Source organism: Microplitis demolitor, chromosome 8, assembly GCF_026212275.2.
Source record: "Microplitis demolitor isolate Queensland-Clemson2020A chromosome 8, iyMicDemo2.1a, whole genome shotgun sequence".
Lineage (NCBI taxonomy): Eukaryota > Metazoa > Arthropoda > Insecta > Hymenoptera > Braconidae > Microplitis > Microplitis demolitor.
This window is the reverse complement of record NC_068552.1, coordinates 940595-956816: the sequence shown is the minus strand read 5'-3', so window position 1 is coordinate 956816 and position 16222 is coordinate 940595. Positions and strand designations below refer to the sequence as shown.

The following is a 16222-nucleotide window of genomic DNA, read 5'->3' as shown; positions in this document are numbered from 1 at the left end:
GATTAAAAAATAATTTTTCGAATTTAAATTCCATATTTTTCGCTTTGAAATCGAATGGAAGTTTTTAATTTCAGATGCTGGATAAAAAATTAATTTATGAATTTTTAAATAGAAAAAAACTTTTTAAACACAAGAGACAGTTGAATCGTTTATTTGAGAAACCCCATAAGTCATGTTTTTTCGAAATTGGAGTTTTTGCATTTTTGAGTTCTTTAGATATCCCCCCATAGAAATTGATAAAAATATCCATCAAATCAGTGTTTAAAAAACAATTAACGGGGTGAGAAATTTTATTTTGAGAAATTTTATTTTTTTATTGAAAAACCCCATAAGTCAATGACTTATGGGGTTTTTCAAATAAACATGCAGTTTTAGTTTTATAGAAATAATTTTTTCTTTTTTATTTAAAATTCGCGCTTTTTTTGGAAAAAAAAAATAATATGACTGATTAAAATACTTAAATTAATTATTAATTTTGTAATTTCTAAGTTTCAGAGTTTAAATACATATTATATACTTCATTTTATCAGTCTAATAAATTATTTAAGTGGAAAAAATAAAAAAACAATGATTTTATAACTTTTTCTTTCGTTTGGTTGAGAAACCCCATAAGTCAATCAACTTTAAATAATTTTTTTAAGTAGTTGCCATTAAAAAATTAAATTTTTATTGTTTTAATATTTTTCAGATGCTAACATTATTCTCTTCAAGATGAAAAATTTCATTTCATATTTGTGTAAAATTTTAAAATAATCAGTTATTATCATTAGAGTCGTATATGGGACGAGTGTGTGCTGTGGATAAGTGTACGCAAATCCATTTATTTTGGACTTTAACGCATGGGTTTGCGCATACTTGCCCTACATGACTACACACAAAAATGTGTACAAAATATAATAACATGATAAAACTAAGAGAAATTATTACTATAATAACTTCAATTTTTTTTCAAATTATCATTGATTTATTATCGATAAAAATTTGATATACATTTCTTATGGTTTATATATTAATCGAATTATACATCAGTTTTTTCAATTCCATTCTTGAGAATGTCAAGAATACTATCGATGGAATCTACAATTTTTGATCCACCCGGAACATCGTTTTTGTGATTTTCTACAATAGTTGATATATCGTGTCTTAATGATTGCAATAATGCAAAGAAATCATCGGTGTTTACAGATTTAGAAGCTGAATTACTAACATCTGATACGCTATGTTGAATAGAATTGGTTACTTTATTTATGTTATTCACTGTTTCAGTACTGAATATAACACTATTAGTTTTATTCACAATATCTTTTATGGAATCGACAGCTGGATCTATGTTCTTTTGTCGGACATTATCTAAAATATTTTTAAATGATCCTGCTTGTTCAGATAACTTGGACACTACTTGGGCCACCACATCATCAGATCCCGGATTTGGTTTACTGGTATCAGGATTTGCCGGAACTGATGCAGATAATACCTTTTATTGACAGAGTTAAATAATGATATCAATGCTCATGTAATAGAATATTTTGGTATCATGAAAATATAATTTTCTTATTAAAAAAACTTACCTGATTCAAGCTAACAGCAACAATGAAACAAATCAATAAGGAATTCATGGTAACGACGTTGTTTGATACTTATTTTCAAGGAACTGAATTTTATTACATCGTGACAGTCATTATATACCTCTGATATTTTTTGTTTTGACCACAGTTCTACTGACACGTATGAAATGACGCAGTTTTTTTATTTTTTATCATGTTAATTACATTATTTTTTAAGTAGTATTAAGAACGTTCCATCGAAATAACAAATTGTGACAAATAAAGCGAAGAATAAAAAAAACAATGCAATTAACTAATTAATATCAACGATATGTCTTTTTCAATAAATGTTACTGCAGATATTCAAAATTATTTTAATCAAATTTGAAATAGAAATCCGATCGTGGTTTCATCATTTAATCACTTCCGGGTGAGATTTCGTACCCAGAAAAAAAAAAAATTGAAAACGATTTACAAACTTTGATTTGAAAAAATGATTTGAAATGATTCGAAACAATTCGAAATAATTTACAACTATTTGAATTGTCTGATATATAGATATATCTGTACGTGAATTATAAATCATTTTTCTTAATATGGGATGTGAAAGCTCCGTAATAGAAGGAATTAAAAAGTATTGAAAGGTTAAAAAAAAAAAAAAAAATGGAAAGTAATAAAAATGATAAAATTTGAATTGCATGCCTTGAGCGTGAAGCGCTGATAATATTAAATATTTTTTTGGAGCGAGATGTATGAGTTTTTGTAGCAATCTGCAGTATTTTGTTTGAAGAATATAAAATTTCTCGGAATGAGTACAATTATTTAACGCAAGAATTTTTTATGCTCCAACCAAAACAAAAAAAGTTGCTTAAACTAAGAGATAATAGTCACTAGAATAAAGCAACAGCAGAGAGAGTATTTGGTGCTCGCCACTAGATCGCGCCCACCTTTTGTACAGTGTCCCTGGTAAGAAACTTATTTCAGAAGTATTATATTCAAAGCTTGAGAACAATTCTGGTATATGTATTTCAAAAAAACCGAATTTTGCACTCAATGTAAATTTGGATATATTTAATTAATTTCATTTATTGTAATAAATCAAGAAAGTCTCACCGTTATTTTTCTTTATTCTTATTTGAAAACATTTCATGACGACAGTATCTCATTTAAGAATCTCAAAACTAAAAATGAATGCTAGGAAAAATTGATAAATGACTTACCAAAGTGATAGCGATGAAGCTGCGTGACGATCGGCAATTCATCAGGGTCCTTGACCGGGCTGCCTTTGACAGTATGTGGGGAACATCCTGCAATTCCCCCACCGCCAAACTTTCAATGGGACGTTTATGATATTTCCCGCCCATCACCAGGTCACGGTACCCGCATAGTTTATATTCCATCACCCTTTAAGAAAAAAAATTATTCATTTATGTATTAGAGAGCTGAAAAAATTAAAATAATAAAGACTCAAATTTTTATAGCCATCATTTTATTAATACCGGATAAGGATAATCTTAAAAATATATTTATAATCTATGAATTCTCGTATAAGCATTAATTTTGAATAATTGAGTATTAATTTTTATTGATAGAAAATATAAAAAACATAATTTAAAAGTTATAATTCCCATAAATAGTAAATACTCGATAAACAATGATTTTAAAAGTTGCGATTATTTATAACAAAGGTATCACTCATTCTCAATTATATATACTCTTATTTTTAATTATATATATTACACTTATCCAAAAAATTAAAAGGATAAGAAAATTTTATAAAATTTTTAGCGATTTTTTGAAGTCTGTATTATCATGAAAAGTGATCGTATCAAAAAAGTAAAAAAGGAAAAATGAAGCTTGAAATGTCTTGTTTAAAGATCTTTCAGCCAAATAATTTTCTGAGCCACGGTTTTCGCGGAATCATAAAAAAAGGCCGAGGCAAAATTTTTCTAAATTTTTTGGTTTTGTTTTTTTAGGTCTACGGGGCCAAGAAAATTTTTTTTGAAAAAACAGTTCATGACTTGTGTAGGAAATTTTCTCGACTATAATTTGCTTTTTTTTGTTTCTCTGTTTGACAATATACTGCTGAGATATCAGCCTTCAAATAAAAAAGGATTCTTTTGTCTTTGATTATCGATATCTCAGCAACTAATGGTCGCACAGTTATTTAGAGGGCAGTTTAATAAACTTGAATGAATACCCGACAGGCTCTCTTTTCAATTTTTTTGAAAAAAAATTTTCTTTCATACTTAATATCAATTTGAAAAACTCACAAAAAAAGACCATTTTCTGGTTTTTTAGTCAACTCATCGTTACTTTGTAAATATCGATAAAAAAAGTAATGTTGCCATGTGATTTCACAGCTTAATGTACCTCCAAAAACCCCGGAAATTTTCAGATTGATCCATTGAACCGTTTGACCGGGCCGATTGCTCAAAGTTTTATAAAATAATTAGAAGAACAAGTTTTGTTTTTTAATTTGTGTGATCATTGTTAAAATGAAAAAATTAATTTTTTTCGGATTTTTTTCAATCTTCCCGTTAGTGATTCGGTAAATCTAAAGTAAATAAAAAAAAAATTTTTTTTTTTCAAAAAACGAAAAAAAAACCCCCGGATAAAACATAAAAAAAAAGTAAAAAATTCTTGTTTTATTTCATTTTTTGGAAAAAAAATTTTTTTATTCCTTCAATTTTTTGGATAAGAGTAATATATATAATTAAAAATAATAGTATATATAATTAAGAATGAGTGATACCTTCGTTATGAATGAATGCAATTTTTAAAATCATTGCTTATAGAGTATTTGCTATAAATGGGAATTACAACTTTTAAATAATGTTTTTTAAATTTTCTATCAATAAAAATGAATACTTAATTATTCAAAGTTTATGCTTATACGAGAATTCATAGATTATAAATATATTTTTAAGATTATTCTTATCAGGTATTGATAAAAAGTTGGCTCATAAAATTTGAGTCTTTATTATTTTAATTGTTTCAGCGCTCTAATATATAAATAAATAATTTTTTAAATTTTTTTCTTAAGGGTGATGGAATATAAGCAAGCCGGTTATCGTGACCTGGTGATGGGCGGGAAACTTCATAAACGTCCGATTGAAAGTTTGGCGGTGGGGGAATTGAAGGATATTCCCCGCATATTATCAACCGCAGCCAGGTCCAGGACCCTTTTAAATTGCCGATCGTCACGTAGCTTCATCGCTATCACTTTGGTAGGTCATTTATCAATTTTTCCTAGCATTCATTTTTAGTTTTGAGATTCTTAAATGAGATACTGTCGTCATGAAATGTTTTCAAATAAGAATAAAGAAAAATAACGGTGAGACTTTCTTGATTTATTACAATAAATGAAATTAATTAAATATATCCAAATTTACATTGAGAGAAAAATTCGGTTTTCTAAAATACATATACCAGAATCGTTCCCAAGCTTTGAATATAATACTTTTGAAATAAGTTTCTTACCAGGGACACTGTACAAAAGGTGGGCGCGATCTAGTGGCGAGCACCAAACTACTCTCGCTGCTGTTGCTTTATTCTAGTGACTATTATCTCTCAGTTTAAGCAACTCTTAATTAAGAGTTTCTAAAAATGACACTTTTAAGAAGTCATTATAAGACTTCTTGAAAACGCCTTCGAAAAGACGTCGTAATGTAGTGGTGGGCTATTCTTTTCAATACTTCTGAATACTAACATTAAGAAGTATTGAAAAGAATTCAAATTTTATCATTTTTAATACTTTTCAATTTTTTTTTAATCAGGGTAACTTATTTCCGTAGAGTATCTTTTTAATCTAATAAAATTAATTTTTTATATTAAAAAAAAAGTGATCAGTTTATTTAAACAACAGTTTTAAATTTCAAATATAAAAAAAAATTCAAAAACAATTTACATGCAATTTCTTATATTCAAAATTCGAATTTTTTTTTTAATAAATTTTTTATGACCTGATTGTAACTTCGATTGCGGTATAAAAAATAAATATACTCTTTTAATCTTAAAAGGCTCGAAGGTATTTGATATTTGTTGTTTTTTTTTATGACGTAATCGATGAAATTATTTTTGTTCAGAGCTTACCATCTTTTTCGGCAATTATATAAGTAATAATCGTTTATCATGCAATATGTTTTGTTTGTTATTTTCTGAGCCACATTCTTCAGCCATATCTTAAAAGTGTTTTTAAAAAAATTCCACTCACAAATCGTCAACAATAACAAGTTAAGTGAATACGATGAAGAAACCTGTAAGTAACAAATTAAAATCGACGATAAGATCATTCATATTATTTTTTTTTTTAATTAACTTTGCTGTGGGTTTTTTGACATTCTTTATCATAGTTAATCTTATTCGTCTGTTTTTTAATTACTTAGCTTTTTATCTAAATCGTTTATTTGAGAAGCCCCATAAGTCAAGAAAACAAAAATTTTTCAGGAAACACAAAAAACATTTTTCTGGAAAAACTTGCCATTGAAATAGTAAATAAATAATTGAAGAGAATAATGTTAGCGTCTCTGAAAAACATCAAAACAAGAAAAATTTAATTTTTTAATTGCAACTACTTAAAAAAATTATTTAAAGTTGATTGACTTATGGGGTTTCTCAACCAAACGGAAGAAAAAGTTATCAAATCATTGTTTTTTTTATTTTTTCCACTCAAATAATTTATCAGACTGATAAAATGAAATATATAATATGCATTTAAACTGTGAAACTCAGAAATTACAAAAAATAATGATTAATTTAAGTGTTTTAATTAGTCATATTATTTTTTTTTTCAAAAAAAGCGCGAATTTTAAATAAAAAAGAAAAAATTATTTCTATAAAACTAAAACTGCATGTTTATTTGAAAAACCCTTTAAGTTGTTGACTTATGGGGTTTCTCAATAAAATAAAATTTCTGTCACCCTGTTAATTGATTTTTAAACACTGATTTGATGGATATTTTTATTAATTTCTATGGGGGGATATTCAAAGAACTCAAAAATGCAAAAAAATTTAATTTCGAAAAAACATGACTTATAGGGTTTCTTAAATAAACGATTCAAATATTTTGCATTGTGAGTTGAAAAAAATTTTCTTAGGACGAGAAAAAATTTTTTGGCGCAATTATATAAATTTTTTGTCTTTATAATTCTTTTGAATTAAGAGAAAATAAAATTTCAAAAACTTTGATTTTAAGTTTAATAATTATTTTAAATTTTTGCATGTAAAAATTCCCACAATGAAGTACAAAACACATTTATTTATAGCGGATAATTAAAAAGTTATTAAATACTCAAAAAAATAAAATTTCACTGTTGAATTAACCGGGTTAAAATAAAGTTGCGAGTAAAAACTTGCGCATAGACGACATTATAAAAAGGGTGTCACGCAGGCGTATCACACATTTCAACCCTTGTGAACACGTCCAGGTGAGCAACAGAGTGCTTTATACCCCCGCCCACGTATTATTTTGAGTATAACCACGTTTGTAATCAAACAAACGCGACAACTGTCTTTAAGTTTTGGATAATGTGTTCGTTATCCGACAATGGCTATTTTTCAGCCGTGAAGTAATTCTGTGAAAATAAAGACACCCAACAATAATGATTCTCACTGGATCAGACCATTTCTTATCGGGTAAGTCCACTTTTCTCGTCAATTATTTCATACACTAGTGTCCGTGGACATAAAACCTTCCATTATATTTTCAAGGTCTTATTATAACACACATATCAACACAGTCATTAATTATGTAAACATCCAATAATTTCTTATCGACACACTTTTTTTCTATGTGCCCATTCTAGAACTATCTGATATCATGGGTATGTGTTTTTTTTTTTTTTTTCGTTATATATACATGTATCTTCAATATTTTATTCTGCACTCATACATAAACACTTGGAAGATTCGCGAAAATACATATATGTTGCGCAATACATACATAGACTGCTCTTTATTCATACATCCACTCCCTTCAATGACCTTCTTTTAACTCATTGAGTTCTACAAAATGCATATAATAATAATTAAATAGATAAATAATTTAATTAAAAAATTTTACACTAGTAAAAGGATTTCTTAGCATTTTAAAAAATTCCTTAGTATTTAACAAATCATTTTTTTGAATTTAACAAATATTTCTTACTATTTAAGAAATGATATCTTGAATACTAAAAAATTTTTTTAAATGCTAAGAAATCCTTCTATTATGATTTATTTTTAAAATAAGGTACCGGTGGGTAATAAATGATGTGATTAAAATAATGTTATTTTTAAATATATAATGAATTATAGGTTCGGTAGGAGTAACTGCGTTCCTAGGAGCAGTAGCCGGTTTCGTTACTCTTCTCTTAGTACTCTTTTTATACCTAGCTCGAAAATGGACTTTTACACCTGTTTCTCAAACAGCTCGTTTTGGTGGAATTTGTGTACCATTAAATGATACGAATTGTTCTGATTTCACGACACCTCCAATTTCTAAAAATTTGGGTATTAATCATTTTTTCACATGAGCACTTAATATTTTTTCAGTGAATTAATTCGATCAATTGTATTTTTAGATAAAATCTTCACGTATTCTGATCCTGAAACTAGTTCAGATTCGGAAGAAGATGCACTTCGACGATTACAAAATTCCCTTTCTCAACATCCACCAAATATTCTTACTATTCAGACTGAAGATGGGCCAACAGTTGTTGGTAAGATTTCATCATATATGAACCATTTATTTGGAAGAAGGTTATATATATAACTCTATCGAAAAGTTCTCATAAATTTAACTCTAATGGGTCAAAAATTTCATAAAAACCAATAAACATATTGGTCTCTAAGTAGTTTTTGACCCTTTTGTGTGGATTTAACCCTAGCGAATCCTAATTAAGGTAAACTACCGTATTTAACCGCAAAAGACCGCAATTTCCCGTAAAATACCGTAAACTATGGTAAAATGCCGTAATTACGGCAATTAGTTCGAAAACCGTTAATTGCGTGATTTTACGGTAAGTTTGCCATAAAATACAGAATTTTACCATAAATTACCGCGATTTGCTCTGGGCGCCACATTTTACGGTAAATTATAAAAGTTATGATCTGCTAGAGATGGGAATTTTTCGAAAGAAAAGGCTACTTTTACAGTAAAACAACAACTATTGTTGCTAAAATAAATTATGTGGGTGGGGAGGGCCCAAACAGGGTACAAAGTTATGCTATAAGTTTTCGGGGACTCAAATTTTCATTTTTTATGGACAAAATGAGGTCTTATGGGGTTTCTTTAATAAATAATTCTAATATTGGAATAATAATATAAATTTAATTTTGAAAACGTTTTATTTAGATGCAGTTGCTACTTCCAATAACTGTAGTGAAGAACATTCACCTGATCAGCAAGAGGTATTTATTACAATATTTAAAAAAATTGTAGTAAATAACAACAATTGAGTTGAATTGTTTATTAATTTTCAGTGCGTGGTCGAAGTTGGGTCTCCAAATATTTTAATGGAGACACGAGAGTCCGAAAAAGTAATAGAAGAAATTTGTAGTCCATCATCAAGTGAAATCACACCAATTGGTGGATTAACTGAAGAAATAGGAAGTCTTGAAGTAGCATTTTTGTATGATGCACCAATGCGAGAAATGACTGTTAGTAAACTTTTTTCATTATAATTATCTCTATATAAACATATGTTAAATTAAAATTATATTTAATAAAATTCAGGTTCAAGTTCTTCAAGGACGAAACTATCCCGCAGGTATCGGAGGAAGTCAAGTACGTCTTGTTTTGCTTCCATCAAAGAAGCAAAGACGTAAGACAAGAGTTCGTCAGGGCACATCACCTCAGTACATGGAAAGTTTTCTATTGCCTCGAGTTAATCCCGAAGACGTCAATGCAATGGGAGTGAGGCTTCGAGTTTACCTTTGGAGTGGTCGAATGCGTCGAGAACGGCTTTTAGGTGAAGCTAGAGTCTGCTTTGATCAAATAAATCTTCAATTAGAAACAACGCTTTGTCTGCCTCTACAACCTCCACCTTCTTCACCGGTAATTTCATAAATCTAATGTATAACATATACCCATATAACAATCTTATAGCAATTTTGCCACAGCCTGGTCATCAGAACACTAGTTGTCCATGTTTTTATGTAACTAAGGATCTTACTTACACATATCTTGCGCCAGACCTGCTGAAGAAGTGTCATATTACACTGCCTATCTCATTTCTGTCTGTCGTTTTATCCCCTCTATTGGTCTACGATACAGAATCCCGCATAAAGTGACAGAAATGATGTAAAGTGTAATCTGACATATCTTCTGCAAATCTGTTGCAGAATATGTCTTAGTGTCTGCACGTTATTCTGGTGCAGACGTTCAAAATACGCGCAAGCAACTTTACTACCACATTTCGAGCAAGACATCTTCAATGTTCTTTTGTACAATATCATGCGCAAGTCCTGCAACATTCTTGTCTAAGAATCTTGCATTAATCTTGTGGCAGATTGATAGGTACATAAAAACGTAGACATCTAGGGGTTTTACGCAAACTTTCATAAAAATAGTACAAGACTACAACATTGTGTATGCCATTTTAGGCAAATCCATGTAGTATTTGTTTTGACCAGAAACGTAATGAAAATTGTTACATGGGTACACTGTAGAAAAAACTGTGTAAGCTTTAAATGGTAACATCTTTATTAGACAATAAATAAGAGTATTAATTAAATAAACTAATAGGTTCAAGAATGGGGTACGACTACAAGTTTAACCCGAAGTGATTCGACAGGGTCTCAACAGTCTGTACAATCGTATGCACCTCCAACGATACCCCCGTACGGCAGTAGTATGAAAGGTGGAAGTATAGCTGAAATTCTTATTGGTCTCGCTTACAACGGCACTACCGGTCGTCTTTCGGTAGAAATAATAAAAGGATCGCATTTTCGAGGTGGGGGTGGTAGTGATACGAAGCCACCAGATACATATGTCAAGCTTACGTTGGTCGACACCAATAGTCACGAAATGGGCCGATCTAAAACTGGACTGAGACGAGCACAACCAAATCCACTTTACAAAGAAACTTTTATATTTCAGGTTGCATTGTTTCAGCTGGGTGATGTTACGCTCTTTGTATCAGTATATAATCGTCGACGTTCCGCGATGGGTAAAAAAGGACGCGAAATGATTGGTTGGCTTTGCCTTGGGTTGAACAGTTCTGGACCTGAAGAGTTGCAGCATTGGAACGATATGCGAACTGCAAGGCAACCAACTCAAGTCCAGCGTTGGCATTCACTTTTACGTCCATAAATTGGCTTAATATTTTAAAATTTATGGACAAGTTTATTTAACTGGAAATTATTTCCAGATGTGACGATTGATTATTCGTCTGAATAATAGGATAGTCGTCGATGTTACCATGAGATATGGATCAAGTTCTGAAACACTGAGTTTTAGAATTGAAGATAACGTTTGTGAGAAAATATCTTCGAGAAAAATTTTTTACTGCCCAATAAAATAATGAAGTTTATAAGTTATAATTGTCGTCAATCTTTCAATGAAGAATATATCGTGACGCTTTGTGTCATCGGCTGTGGGCAGCATCATCTTTTTATCAATTCGTCATAAAATGACGTTATTGTTTTTTTTTAAATCGGCAAAGGCAACAAATAAATAATATTTTAATTATATTAATAATATTATAAATTGTAAAAAAAAAGTCACTCGCCAAATTGAATTTAATTCATAAGAGCACAAATATTATCTTTTTTCTCATTTTCTATCCATTTGTGCCTGATGCCAATAACAATTTTAACTTTTTAAATTTTACTTTTTGTGCCTTTAATCCTCTATAAAAGCTTGTTCATTGTGAATTTAATTCAGCACAATATCAGAACATTAAACCATGAAGAATATTTTAAAAAGTAATAGTATGTTACACACCAAGGAGGAAAGTAGGACATTACAACTCACGTAATTGCTGCTCGAGCCGAAGGCAAGTGCGGCAAACACGTGGATTGGAACATCCTATTTTTTGTGGTGTGAGAAAATTTTTCACCAAATTTTTATCCGAAAGTTTAAAAAATTTAAAATCCGACTCATTCAAAAAGTGATCAATAGATGGCGCTTTTATATGCAAAATAAATAAAATAATGATGAAAAAATGGCAGTTACATTTTCTTATGAATTGTCAGTTTTAAGTTTTTATTAATTATAATTAAGCCAAAAAGGTTTGGATAGTGATTTTCAAAAGAGTTCTTCTGTATAAGAATTCAAATTAAAAAAAAATGAAGTAGATCAATTGGATGTGTATTTCTTAAATTGTGTTTAATAATATCGGTACATACTGACGAATTGCTTCGCAATTGAGTTGTGTAATTTCATTGCTTCGAAATTGAGGTGTGCAATTTCATAGCTTCACGAGTGAGTTGTGCAATTGTATAGCTTCGCAATTGAGTTGTGAAATTTCATTGTTTCGAAATTGAGGTGTGCAATTTCATAGCTTCACAAGTGAGTTGTGCAATTGTATAGCTTTGCAAGTGAGTTGTGCAATTTTATTGCTGCGCAATTGAGGTGTGCAATTTCATAGCTTCGCAAGTGAGTTGTGCAATTGTATAGCTTTGCGAGTGAGGTGTGCAATTGTATAGCTTTGCAAGTGAGTTGCGCAATTTTATAGCTTCGCAATTGAGTTGTGCAATTTTATTCCCTGTTTAGAAAATCTCATAGAATCCAATAGATTCTCATAAATTCCTATAGAGATTTTATAAGAATGAATGAGTTCTATAAGAAGTGCTATAGTTAAGTATAGAACCTGATACATACAGCTACAAGAATCTATCGGATTTTAGAAGTAGGGTTACTTCAAAATTTAGTTGTGCAGTTTTATTGCTTCGCAATTGAATTGTGCAATTTCATAGCTTCGCAATTGAATTATGAAATTTTTTCTCTGTTGAAAATGGCGCATACGCTAATTTTTATTTGTTTTCTCATAAAAGAACAGACTTTCAGACGTTAAGAGAACGACTTTCTTCTAAACAGAGCATAAACTTAAACTTTCGGTAAAAATATGGTGAAAAAAAGTATATAATTGTTTAAATATTTATTTAATAATATTAATTTATCTGAATTAACTTTCCAAGAGGAAATTAAATAAAAATAAGAAAACATATTTTGTAACGTGAAGAAATGTTACGATTTAGAATAACACTCAACGACGCACAATTCACATCTTGCACCTCATAAATGCAGATTGTGATACTATTTGGCTACAGTAATAGAGAACATTTAATCTTGATAAATTAATAATTAATAATATATAGGCAAAGCAGAATAATAATTATATAAATAATAATAATACGATGTATTGGAAAACGGTATGATATCACGGCAATCAATTGCCAGAAACAAAAAATATGAAACCAATGCTGTGAAAATTTAAGTAATTATAGAATCATAAATATAAAAAAAAATATTTATTATTTATCAAAATATAGCATCAACTATCATATTGTTACTTCATTCCCTTCGATATTTGGTAAATAATTATAATAAAAAAGTTCGAAACATTGCCTGAATAAAAATCGAAATAATCTATTTAATAAAAAAATGTCCTTGCAAACTAGAAACATTAGCCAAGAAAAAAAATAAAAACTAGATTGTCTACATTTTTACTAAAAATTAATGTGATCAAATAATGTAATTTGTTTACATGTAATATTGCTAAGAAAAATTTTGAATATTAGGATCGTAATTAGATCCATACTTTGATTATGAATGTAAAAGTGATGATCACTTTGTAATTAATGCAATCGCAAAATTTTTTAAAACCGCAGTTTTGAATATTAATAATTTAACTATCGTCTGATAGAAATTTTTTTGTCAACCTGTCGTTGCTTATTAAGTGCGATGAAGGTAAAAAAAAATATAAAAAATTTGATAAATTAATCTTGTCGATTGTTGGATTTTTAAGAATGTTAATGGAACAACTGTTGGATTTTTGTCCACGTTTTTTCAAAAGCACCCTTTTTTTCAATGTCATTTCATTGAAACTTGTCTACTGCACAAAACGAAAAAAGAAACTTACTGTAATCAATGTTATTATTAAATAATTAATATATTACATTTGTCGCATTTTATAAACAAAAAAACTAAAATAATAAAAGTGTATTTCGATATTATGAAATTAATAAATTTACGTAAGTTAATTGGGTACGGAGAGAAAATTATGGTAACCGTTCCTAGTATCTTTATAAAAAACTAACCCATGATGTTATGGTACACTGTGAAAAATTTCCTTCAAATTTTACTATGGGTGCATTGTAACCCCGGACCATAAGGAAACTGGTACAAAATTTACAATTGTCCCATAGTAAACGGTATGCGCAGACGACACGATTGGGACCTATGCGCATACGTTTACTATGGGACACTTGTACATTTTGTACCAGTTTTCTTATGGTCCGGGGTTACAATGCACCCATAGTAACATTTAATGAGAATTTTCCGCAGTGTAATAATTACTGGAAATTATGGAGTATATGCTTATAATTTCTAAAAAAAGATTCCATAATTATGGGAATAATTCCTATAATTATAATAATTGTTCCTATACTACTATGGATTGTGGTAATAACTACCTGTCATAGTATAGTAACAATTACTATAAAAGTCTCTATTAACATATTTTATGGTAATAGTTACCATATTTTATGGTAATAGTTACCATATTTTATGGTAATAGTTACCATACTATATAGTACTATTTACCATGTATCTCGGTAACAATTACCGTATATTATTGTAAATATTACCATATATTATGGTGACTATTACTATATATTACGGTAACTATTATCATATTTTATGGTAAGTTACTATACTACATAGTAGTATTTACCATCTACCACGGTAACAATTACCGTATATTATTGTAAATATTACCATATGTTATGGTAATCGTTATTATACTATATGTAATATTTGCTATTCTATGTGATAATGATTACCAAACTATTTAGTAATAGTTGCCGAGCTATATAGTAGTATTTACCATATATCACAGTAACAATTACCATAAATTATTGTAAATATTACCATGTATTATGATAATAGTTATCATACGATATGGTAATAGTTACCATAAAATATAGTGACCATTAGCACAGTATTATGCTAATGATTCTCATAATATTATGGAAATGGTTACCATAACATTACGGTAATCATTACCATTATAAATTTTTAAGTTAACTATCACAGTATATGGTAACGATTATCATAGTAGCAGTATGAGAACCATTACCATGAAGCATATTGACATAGTAATTATTACTATAATTTTATAGGAACTATTCCGATATCGTATACGAATGAAACTAATATAGATAGGAATAGTTTTCATAACTTGAATGGTTATCATTCCTATAAACAATATGAAAAAACTGTTACCACAAGATATGGGAACCATCCCCATAATATATTGTAATTGTTACCATAAATTTCTCTTCGTATATAAGTTTATATTAAAAATAATATTTATCGAGTATTGTTTGTCAATTAAAATTATAATTTATTAAATAAAATATATAGTCTAAGCTTTTCACGATCATTACTTAATTTTTAAAATTTTTATATTAGTAAAGATAAATAATTTATTTTAAATCTTGTTGTACTTAAAAAATAAATTATATTGGATGTGATACTTGTGATACTGAACAAAACTAAAATTGGGTATCAGTATATAAACATAATGATAAAATAAAGAGAACCTATCAAAACATTGTATTTAATTACCATAAACATAATATAATTACGATAATTAACTTTTTATAATATAAAGATTTTAAATTTCCAATCATAATTCTTTCAACGTACATATATTATATAAAAGATTCACATTAAAAAAAAAAAAAAAAATAATAATAATAATTTCAGTATAAAAAATATATCAAAATTTCAAATATATTTACGTATGCTACAGTTATTTAATTAACATATCTCATGAATAAATTTATTACAATATTACAATTTTTTTTTCTAAAATACTTAACAGATTCAGATTACGGTAATTCTCGTAATTTACGGTATTCGGAAAAATTATACAGAAATGTTTTTTACCGTAAAATCGCTGCCTTTTATCGTGAGCTTGCGGGTTAGTGTCGTATTGTAATTTACTGCAAAAATACGGTAAATTACGATAACTACCGTAATTTGTGCATATGGAAAAATTACAGCAAACTCTAGTTTATACGGTAAATTGCAGTATTTTACGGTGAAGGTACCATAAATTACCGTAAATTTGCTATAAGACTATAGGATTTTCCCGAAAATTGCAGGTCTCCTATAAAATTACGGTATTTTACTGTATAGCATTGTAATTGGCTGCAAATTACGATAATTACCGTAATTTGTGTATTTGGAAAAATTTCAGTAACTCTAGTTTTCACGGCAAATTGCAGTATTTTACGTTAAATTGCGGGTTTATACAACATGACGGTATTTCACTGTGTCTACGGTATAAGTATCGCAAATTACGGTAAAATTCGCATACTTAACCTATATTGTTTTAGTAAAGTACCATAACATGCAGCAAATATGCCATCGTAATACCGCATTTTACAGTAATTACCGTAATTTAGGTAAATGCGGTAATTTACCGTAATTCAGATCCACCAGGGTTTAAGTCAATATTTGA

At 28.8% G+C, this 16222-nt stretch overlaps 2 protein-coding genes across 2 annotated transcripts; one reads left to right on the top strand and one right to left on the bottom strand.

Annotated features, from left to right (window-relative positions):
- Positions 1 to 936: 936 nt before the first annotated feature.
- Positions 937 to 1677, bottom strand: LOC103575922 (uncharacterized). The gene is made up of 2 exons (XM_008555926.2): positions 1569 to 1677; positions 937 to 1474 (listed from the first exon to the last, which is right to left on the bottom strand). Exons 1-2 carry the CDS (start codon positions 1614 to 1616, stop codon positions 1019 to 1021), a joined length of 504 nt encoding a protein of 167 aa, XP_008554148.1. The 5' UTR covers positions 1617 to 1677; the 3' UTR covers positions 937 to 1018.
- A 3962-nt stretch (positions 1678 to 5639) lies between these two features.
- LOC103575925 (synaptotagmin-14) lies at positions 5640 to 15110 on the top strand. Its single transcript, XM_014444243.2, has 8 exons — positions 5640 to 5805; positions 6812 to 7181; positions 7842 to 8036; positions 8108 to 8245; positions 8881 to 8936; positions 9009 to 9185; positions 9262 to 9582; positions 10273 to 15110. The coding sequence occupies exons 2-8, from the start codon at positions 7148 to 7150 to the stop codon at positions 10837 to 10839; spliced, it is 1488 nt and encodes a 495-aa protein (XP_014299729.1). The 5' UTR covers positions 5640 to 5805; positions 6812 to 7147; the 3' UTR covers positions 10840 to 15110.
- Positions 15111 to 16222: the final 1112 nt, after the last annotated feature.

What these genes read in the sequence shown, in the direction of transcription:
- LOC103575925 (XM_014444243.2), top strand. Translation starts at nt 7,148, where the DNA reads ATGATTCTCACTGGATCAGACCATTTCTTATCGG. An exon ending in ATCAGACCATTTCTTATCGG is followed by an intron (nt 7,182 to 7,841) that starts GTAAGTCCACTT and finishes AATGAATTATAG; the next exon opens with GTTCGGTAGGAGTAACTGCG. An exon ending in AGATGGGCCAACAGTTGTTG is followed by an intron (nt 8,246 to 8,880) that starts GTAAGATTTCAT and finishes CGTTTTATTTAG; the next exon opens with ATGCAGTTGCTACTTCCAAT.
- LOC103575922 (XM_008555926.2), bottom strand. Translation starts at nt 1,616, where the DNA reads ATGAATTCCTTATTGATTTGTTTCATTGTTGCTGTTAGCTTGAATCAG. An exon ending in TTGCTGTTAGCTTGAATCAG is followed by an intron (nt 1,475 to 1,568) that starts GTAAGTTTTTTT and finishes TGTCAATAAAAG; the next exon opens with GTATTATCTGCATCAGTTCC.